The 10,100-nt window shown below is 41.9% G+C and overlaps 1 protein-coding gene across 1 annotated transcript; it reads left to right on the forward strand.

Annotated features, from left to right (window-relative positions):
* The first annotated feature begins 5,997 nt into the window (after positions 1–5,997).
* LOC119286770 (cathepsin B-like protease 2) lies at positions 5,998–9,375 on the forward strand. The gene is made up of 11 exons (XM_037566218.1): positions 5,998–6,168; positions 6,646–6,690; positions 6,771–6,851; positions 6,949–7,105; positions 7,227–7,231; positions 7,329–7,403; positions 7,506–7,631; positions 8,148–8,366; positions 8,721–8,834; positions 8,920–8,955; positions 9,046–9,375. Exons 1-11 carry the CDS (start codon positions 6,103–6,105, stop codon positions 9,154–9,156), a joined length of 1,035 nt encoding a protein of 344 aa, XP_037422115.1. The 5' UTR covers positions 5,998–6,102; the 3' UTR covers positions 9,157–9,375.
* Positions 9,376–10,100: the final 725 nt, after the last annotated feature.

Here is a 10,100-nt window from a genome sequence, read left to right on the forward strand (position 1 = left end):
TAGAATATTCCAATAGATTATACTAGAGGGTAAACATAATTTTCTACCACTAGAAGACAACTTAAAAAGAAAGAAAACCCACAAATATGAGCATTTATAGTCAAGAGTAGTCACTAACCAGTAACTGCACCAAACCGAGGTGTGTACTTCCCAAATGCACAAGGCTAACCGAGGGGAAGCAACCTCATGTTTTCTCTAGCTACCAAGGTGTACACTTCCCAAATGCACAAGGATAACTGAGTGGAAGCAACCTCATATTTTGCTCTAGCCACCAAGATGCCTCTCCTACATAACTCAATTACAAATTTTGGCATGTGAACAAGCTGGAAATGCCACAAATTGGTAGTGATGTTACAATACAATTTAGGAGTAGAAGCAACTAAGAATGCACACAAGATAACATTAAGCACAAGGAAACACTAAGCACACTTATGCGAATTTCTAGTCAACAAACACGTTAACCATCTGTGAGTATAAGAATAATGCAAAGAAACACCCTGATCCTGACAATACACAAACCAACCAACACTACTCTCCATGATGTTGCCTTGTAAACTAGTCCATTGGAACAGGTTGAAAGCTGGCAACCATTGATTATGCAGACAAATTACTTGACTAATAGAATCAAGACTCCAATGTGTCGTAGTACATGACACATGCACCAATAACAACATAAACTGCAAGATTTAAAACATACCCGAAAAGTAGGAAGCAACTCATAAACCACCATAGGTTGCCTTTCCACTAAATTGCCAAAACTGGAATAAAACTCTGACAGTACTCCTTAACTGCGCAATGAAAATACCTCACGTGTATCTAAACATAAGAATTTCAATAGCTTCCACAATTACTTTCATAACCACTACTAATAGCATATGCTCAATTAGTCTCCAATATGTCACAAAGATAACAACCCCATCAACACTCTCTATGCACATCTTCTGAAGCAAATTCTCCGAATAAATAACATAAGAGACACCATCCATAGACAAAGAATATGTAACATAAAGGGCTTAATCACATTTGAACATGTATATGGCTGAGGGCAGAAATAAATAACGATGTGCTTAGTTGGGGTAATTTCTATAATGGTCATATAGAATAAGTGCACAATCAAATTGTCCTCCATGAAGTGACTTTCACAAAATGGGAGCACCAAATTTATTTCAGTGAAACACATAAACTTCTCCATACAAGGCCTAAAAAATTGTCATCCTCTATATTATGCATCAACGCTTGCCTAAACCAAATATCTATTGGAAATATGTCCTAGAGGCAATAATATTGTATTGTTATATTTTTGTTTTCATAATTAAGGGTTTATATTCTATGCTATAACTGCTATGATCCTGGAATGTGTGATTTAGTGGAAAACTCATATGCACGTATGAATAATAAGCGGTAAAATAAGGTTCCTAGTCTTGCCTCTAAGACTAGCTCAAGTGTTATTGGTGATCATGTCTTCTGGATCTTAGGATATCGTTAAGTGTAGCAATAGTCCTAAAACAACATTGAAGCATGATGTTAGAAGAATGATCATATTGAATCGATCAAAACTTGTTTGTTATACTTTGAGTTAATATCATCTGAAATCAATTGTTATAACATGGCGTGTTAACATGTGTTTTTATAGACCATGAGAGTATCATAGTCACTTCTTACTGTACGGTGGACTTTGGGGTTGCTCAAACACCATATGTAACACAGTGATCAAGAGTGATCAAGAGTGACAACTTATAGGTTCATCGGAAAGTTTGAGAAGGGCATAGATAGCTCAAGAGTGAAATTTGCTCCTTTGACAATGGAGATATATTCTTAGGGACCTCTTGGTGTGACAACATCTATCATAGTCTAGACAGACATAGGTGACTATGTCACGGGGATGCCAGAACATTTCAACGAGAAAGAACAAAACCGGTAACGAGGAGAATGATATAATGATCATGTGTATGACTCAAGAGGATATCAATACATCTCACTTCAAGCTTTGTAAAGTATCGTGAAGCAAAGGTAGTAGCACATGATAACTAAAGGTTCACTTGAATGTCATTCGTGTACTCATAGGATTGATATGGACGTCCATGGTTCTGCTATCGTTCATTGAACAAAGGAGTTTTGTTCATGTCTATATTTTACCGAACCTAGAGAGTCACAAGCTTAAGATAATCATGATCTACTAAGTGTTAGTAGGACGAGAGTGACAAGGATTTATTTGTGAAATAGTTTCATTAATATTCGAAATAGTTTCAAGAGGAATCAGAAGCACTTCGGGGTCACCGAAAGGGTTTCGGAGTTTACCGGGCAATACTGGGTATTAGCGATAAATAATATATAGTTTTTTTGGAGATTTTAATTAATAATAAAAGGATCTGGTAATTGTTAGAAGGCTTTTATAATTAATTAAATATCAATGAGTCTTAAAAGTCCAAGAGGTGGAAGGCAAACTTGGGCCACAAGGGTCCAAAAGGGGTGGCGCCCTCTGTTTCCTATAGGGAGGCTGAATTGGACTAGGGGGAGGAATCCTCCTCCCCCTCTTGGCCGGCGCAAGGGGGTATCCCCCCCCTTGTGTGGCTCCCCTCCTCTCCCCTCCAACCTATTATATACTAGAGGCTTTTACACTTTGAGATACACAAGTTTTGGAGCCTCCTCTAGTTCTCTAGATCTAGTTCTAGTTGGTCCTAGTTGATCAATCGGAGCTTGACCTAGATCATATAATCCTCATAATTATAAGCCCGGTGTGGTTCTAATCCCCTCCCTCTAATTCTTCGGCGACGATTAGCTCTAAACACGAAGCATTGTCGAATCATGAAGACCGTACACTTGCAACTCATAGAGAGCCCGTGTTTTTTGTCTTCCTTTTGAGGGACTATTCGTGGGCGGTTCGTGGGATCGTTCATCTACGGTTCGAGGGACTCCAAGTACGATCTACACCGACTCGTGTTCTTCTGCTACAACTCGGAGTCGGTAACGATCGAATCCAAACCGTTAATGCATCTCCATATTGTTCCTGGGTGATCGTAGGGCGATTTTTTTTCTTTTCTATTATGTTCCCCAACAATATCACCATTTCCAACAAGCCTGCTAGCAAATAAAGTTGACATCACACTTGCAACAATAAACACATGCAAACGCCTTTGATACAACCATTGCTCTGATACCAATTGTGGCGACAATAACCATAATATGCTAGTGCCAACTAAACATATAACATTAGTGGAAACAATTATACATGTCACATGCAAGCCTATATTAATGGGGGAGTGGAAGCATACCATGTGACAATAGACCAAACTCTAAGTTTAATCCTGGTAGACATTCCATCAAACACCTTTTGTGCATACACTAATAAGAAAACATAACTTGACATCTACACGGATGGCAACCACCAAGCATTTCGTTGCATTATACTTGCAAGAACAAAGACCACAAGATCGATTCCTCGGGATTGCCAACATATCAAATAACACTAGCATTCTCATATGCAAGACATCAAAATACACCATGACACAGGTAGCAAGCAAGGTGTCCAAATAATGGAAAGCATAGCAAAATAATACGAATAAAAGGGGTTGACACCAAGATCTACATGGAAACCTTTATGGAAAAAACCCGAGAGGCAGCATGAGCAATCATTTACCATGGAGAAGAAAATAAAAGATGGGAGCCAACAAATAAAGGAGAAACCCCAAATCGCCTCTCAGAACTGAGCACAAAGCACTCACTTATGGATGGATCTTGTGAGGAAACACACAACTCTCACTATATCAAGCTCTCCCCAAGCCACTCAGTGGGAAAGAAGGGAGAAGAAATCCCAATCTCGCGCAAGATGGACTAACAACCTCAATCCTCATGTGAAAGTATCCAAATTCCCCAGGTCATTACGACATAAGTTGGCCTTCATTTGGCAACACGGTTGCTCCAAATGAGCTCCAAATAACCTCCAAAACTAGAATTTTTTCAAGGAAAATTGGGTTAAATTAGAGCCATATATCACACTTCGACTGTTGTTTGGTGCCAAGCCTATAACCGTTAGCGATTAAAGTTAATAGCAGAATTAAGGGGCAAGAGTGTCGATAGATTGGAATGGATGGCGAATTTTGACAACTACAACACATATACATTAGGAATACGACTGTAGAGGAGCTGAACCCATGTTGTGCATCTGTCTATGTATGTCGTGTGTGCCTTTGAGCATGTGTGTGCATGCACATGTGTGCCTGTGCCCATATGCGCGACAATGTAAGATTTACTAAACACACATTTTTGTTGTATTGGTTAGGCTTGCTAGAAACTATATATCTAAGAGAGTGTCGTTGGATTGGAATGGATGGCAAATTTTGACAACTACAACACATATACATTAGAAACACGACTGCGGAGGAGCTGAACCCGTGTTGTGCATCTGTATAGGTGTGTTGTGTGTGTGTTTGAGCATGTGTGTGCATGCACATGTGTGCATGTGCCCATATGCGCGGCATTTTTGCCGTATTGGTTAGGCTTGCTAGAAACTATATATCTAAGAGAGAAGAAGAGATTACCATTCGTACCGGGGTTTTTTGTCTTCTAAAGTCGTGTCTTGTTGCTCTTTGTTGCGAAGATGAGATGATACAAGCAGGGGAAGGAAAATATCATACTTAAGAAAAAATATATTAGGATTGTGCTTTGACGCTGCAGCTCCCAGGGCGCAACCACCAAACATCATTGGCGTGGGGATGATGCCAGAGATGTCAAATCCATCGACATGAGGCACTTGAGAATGGTCCTCTTCGACAATGATGGTGCCATCATCAGTGATAGGGCGTCTGCGCCAGCGATTTCCCTATCGCGTCTGCAGCGGCCTAGTGACAGTTGCAACTGAGCAGCATAGCGTGACGAGGACATACCAGCCAGTGCCCCCCGTGTGACGGCATTTTTGTTTGATTGAGTTTTATTGTTTGCTACTCTTTGCCATAGACATGAGACTCGACGAAACCTCATGTACGATGCGTCATCCGAATCCGACTCTATTAAACAAGTATACTTCTTATTATATCCGCAATTCAGATTGTATCATTTTGAATCCTTGCTTGTTCTTCGGTTGCACGCGTGGATTGATCTTAATGATTAAGTTGACTGTGTTTTCAACACCGTGAACGACCATACCAAAAGGAGTAATTATTTTCAAAATATGCAACTCTATGTCCACATTCGATATCTTCTATTAATTGCCACCCTCCTCCCACCCAAGAAAAATAGTAATAATCTTGAAATGTTGCCAGGGTCCCCTCCCTTGGCAAGGCGGCATATCCGGCCTTGGAGCGTGAGATCGGGTAGTTGAAGGATTGTAGAGTGGCGGGCTGTAACATTCAAAACCAATAAATAATCTCACATACCTATATAGTCATATTTGATATCCTCTATAGTAAGTGCTCGTTTCAAAAATAAATATGCAGGCTGCTGCGCTTATAAAGGTGTTCCAATAAATGGAGCACGGAATTTCCAAAAGGATTCTCGCAAGAAGAAACATCGAGGCAATGGCAACCCATGAGCGAATCAAGCCGATATGCAACCCTCTATCCGCACTCGATATCTTCTACCAATACTTGCATATCCTCTAAGTACAAAAATGCACCCCTCAGAAAGAATCCGCAGACCGCCGCGCTTATAAATGTCTTGCGTTTCCTTCTTTCAATAATGGAGTATCACAAATTTTCCACAAAAGGATTCTCGCAAGGAGAAGCATTGAAGCAACGGCAACGCATGGGCGAGCGAAGCCGATATGGATACGTTTGAATTGAATTAAAAACGGGTTGTTGATTCTGGCGTGGCAGCACGCGCGCCGTTGCGTGACGCTACGCTGCGCAGCGGGATTAGCCGGGAACCGAAAGCGGGCGCGCGCGTCACTCCCAAGGCTGGAAAAATATCGGCGGTCTCCATCGTATCGCGCTCGGACAGTCGTAGCGTCTGCGTCTACCCCCTCGGAGCCAATTATAAAAGGGCGGCGTGGGGTGGGGTGGGAGGAGAAGCATCAAGCAAGGCAATCAGTAGCAGGCTTGCAGCTACCTCCTCTGCTTGCTTCCCGTCGACTTCCTCTTCCTCCCCCGTCGCCGATCGAGGACGAAGATGGGGAGGAGCCTGCTCCCGCTGGCGCTGCTCGTCGTCCTCTCCGCCGCCGCGGCCGCCCCCCAGGTTCGGCTCTTCTCCTCCGGTCGAGTCGAGATCCCATCGCCGCCTCTGCTTTTTACTCGCAGCTAACAGCTGCTCTGAGAAGTCAAACCAAAATAACTCTCACATATCCAAATTTGGTACCAATAGAATCCAATTTGGTAAGCTGCGGAGATATTAGTAGTGCTGTAGTTCTGCGAATCCCGGAAGTACTGTAGCTGTAGTGCCGCGACCCGTCGTCCACTGCGAAGCGCGAATCCACCCCCGACCAAGGGGTTGCGGCGGAGGGGCCTCCGGCGACGTGCGGGAGCTCGATGGCGAGCCAGCGGAGGGGCCTGCCGCTGATACTAAGCTTGATGCCACCACTGAAAATTGAACAGCTCTGAACCAGAGTTCGATCCCTTTCTTTTTATGGGGGGCAAGAATCAATACTGATGCTACACAATTGGCTGAATCGCATCTATGTTTGCTTTAACATGTGTTTGTACAATTTACTTTCAGCTCGTCGGAGCAGCAGGGCGAGACCATTCCCTAGGAATCATCCAGGTCGGCTTTTTATCCCCATCTGAGTGACATCATCTTCTTTTGTTTGTAGTACTAATCATCATTGTATTGTACTGTCACAGAAAGACATCATACAGACGGTCAACAACCACCCCAACGCCGGATGGACGGCTGGATACAACCCCTACCTCGCGAATTACACTGTACATATAACACCCTCTTGCTCTTGTTGTTGTCATCGAAGCACCATTTTTTTTTCTTCTCTGTTTGCTGACCTCAGAATCATCCTCTTCCGTGCAGATTGAGCAATTTAAGCATATGCTGGGAGTGAAGCCAACGCCTCCAGGTTTACGGGCTCGTGTTCGCACCAAAACTCATTCAAGATCCGAGCAGCTCCCAAAGGTGTTCGATGCCAGGTCGAAATGGTCCGGCTGCAGCACAATTGGGAAAATACTTGGTAAATTAAACTAGATAACTCAATGACCATGAATCGGTTGTACATTGTTTTACTTACACTGACCCACTTCATTTCCTTCTCTTTTGCCAACACCTTGGAAAACGCTGATTTTCATGAGCAGATCAAGTAAGTCTATGCACACTAACTTACATTGTTAGCTCCACGAGTGCTTACTGAACAATTGAAGATGCTCAAGCTAGTCTGTATTGGTTAACAATGTCAGGGTCACTGTGGTTCCTGCTGGGCTTTTGGTGCCGTGGAGTGTCTGCAAGATCGTTTCTGCATCCATCACAACATGGTGAGTGCATATGGACCATCTGTCTACTCTCTGGTCTATTTTTAAACAGGAATGTTTGGTTCCTTTCTTACATAACCAGCCTGCTGTTTCTGTTCCTTGCAGAACATTACGCTTTCTGCCAATGACCTAGTGGCTTGCTGTGGGTTTATGTGCGGCGATGGTTGTGATGGAGGATATCCTATCAGCGCATGGCAATACTTCGTCCAGAACGGTGTTGTTACTGACGAGGTATAGCTAACTCCCTACTTACTACCACTTCAATATCATGGTCCTCCAAGAGCAATCCTATTATTGTCATCATTTTGATACTATTATTATGAATCACTTCTCTGTATTCTAACTGCAACAATGGGTATTACTGAATCTGTCATACTACCAATATAATATAAATTGGATGCTACATTAATTATTAATAATAATGCTCTCTGTAAATGAATTGATTGGTTTGTTAATACATTTTTTAACAGCTCAGTTAGTGCTTGTATTATTTGGCACTAAATGCTAACGGTGTATATCTGAACCTGAAAATCATGTCTTAGTGTGTCCTGACTATTTGCAAATTCATCCCAACTTGGTTCAGGCACAACATTACAATACAAATGGCCCTGTTTCAAATATAGGTCATCTTTGTCTAGCTAGTTTTTTTGGATTTTCTCTTCAACCAGGGCTCTCCCCTAATTTTTCTTGTAAAAAAACCTCAAGCTCGGCATACCACTAACCCTTGTAAATATTACTATCTTGCAGTGCGATCCATACTTTGATCAGGTTGGCTGCAAGCATCCTGGATGTGAACCTGCTTATCCTACACCTGTGTGTGAAAAGAAATGCAAGGTGCAGAACCAAGTTTGGGAGGAAAAGAAACATTTCAGCATCAATGCATACCAAGTAAACTCTGATCCACATGACATCATGGCAGAGGTCTACAAGAATGGCCCTGTAGAAGTTGCTTTCACAGTTTATGAGGTAACTTTGATTCGCCGTTTGATGTTTGACGTGTGTTTTACCAAGGCTGTCAAAATGTTGGTGGAGCATGGAACAAAATTTCTGCTAATTACTTCTAAATGACAAAGATAATATCAATAATATTCTGAAAAGCTGTAAAACTGAATAAAACCGTAGAAAGAACATTACAGTAGAAAGAGAAACAAAACGTACATGCTCTAGTTAGTAGTTAGCATACTGAAATATGAAATACTGTTATTATCTTTCGAGCTCTGAATTTGCTCAACAGCTCATATGCTTTGTGATTATATCATCAAAGGTGAAAGAAAATATTTGTTACTCGCTGTGTTGATTTCATTCTGCAATTTTCTCCAGGACTTCGCACACTACAAATCAGGAGTGTACAAGCACATCACCGGTGGAGTCATGGGAGGTCACGCCGTCAAGTTGATTGGTTGGGGAACCAGTGATGCTGGAGAGGATTACTGGGTATCTTGTTAATTCTCTATATTACACTATTTATTAACCAAATGATCAAGTCCTGACATGTTTTATTTTGTCTTCTGATTTTCAGCTTCTTGCAAATCAGTGGAACAGAGGCTGGGGCGATGTGAGTGATAAATACCCTGTATTGTTGACTTGCAAGAGTGAATGCATGCGTTAGGCTAATTAATAAGTTTTGGTTTGTGATGCATTGTAGGACGGGTACTTCAAGATCATAAGGGGCAAGAATGAATGTGGCATCGAAGAAGATGTTACTGCCGGTATGCCCTCGACAAAGAACATCGCCGGTAGCGCCTTTGCAATTTGAAGTTTGAGCAGCCCCTTGTCCTCTGATGCTGTTGGAATTAGCAATCTGCCTGTCAAATTTAAGCGGGCAAATTAGCTTTGATGGTACCAGGATTCTGTATTCTGCGCACTAGCTATTAATGTGTCCGTTAATGGCAATAAAACAATTATTATCAAGGCATCTGTGAGTGACAAACAATTATCCATTTCAATTGGAAAAAATGAAGCTGAGTTGTGTTCATTACCGAAATACGACGCGTGCAGAGCTCTCATGCTTTAGGGAGGTGAGAAAAACAACCCCTCATATGCCGGGCTCAACACCCTCTCCGCTCCGATGTGGGACTAAATATTGCGCCTATGTCATGCAATACTAATGGACCTTCGAGATTCTCAGAATTTAAATATTTAATGTGCCGAGAGCCCCATAAACTTCAACAGAAACCTATGCATCGACATAGGGGGTGTGAACTACACTAGCAACATGAACCATGACAACAATACAATTAGCAATATGTTAGAGCATCTTCAATAGCATACCAATATGTTAAAATTTGCATTAGGTATAGGAGAATTTTGCTCATCTTCGATAGCTTACCTGAAAGTGCTTATACCATCTTCTAATTGCCTATATCTCTCATGTTGTGCAAATTTCAAGCAAATACAAGAATTCATCATGATATAATTCCAAGAAATATGAAAGGGTTGCTCACATACTCAAATACATTTCAAAGTCACAAATTTTGGGATTCAAAGTTCATCCAAAAGATAGGTCTCACAACTCACAAGACAAGTTCCAACAAAACCAACAAGCAAAGTTCATCCATCATGCACTCCCACCGCTACTCATGGCACCTGAGCTGCCACCATGGTCACCAGGCTCACCACCATGCCCACCACGGTCACCACCATGCCAACCAAAACCACCCATGAATCCCATGTATGTGCCCTTGGATGCCAAAACTTGAT

This window comes from Triticum dicoccoides, chromosome 4A (genome assembly GCF_002162155.2).
Source record: "Triticum dicoccoides isolate Atlit2015 ecotype Zavitan chromosome 4A, WEW_v2.0, whole genome shotgun sequence".
NCBI lineage: Eukaryota > Viridiplantae > Streptophyta > Magnoliopsida > Poales > Poaceae > Triticum > Triticum dicoccoides.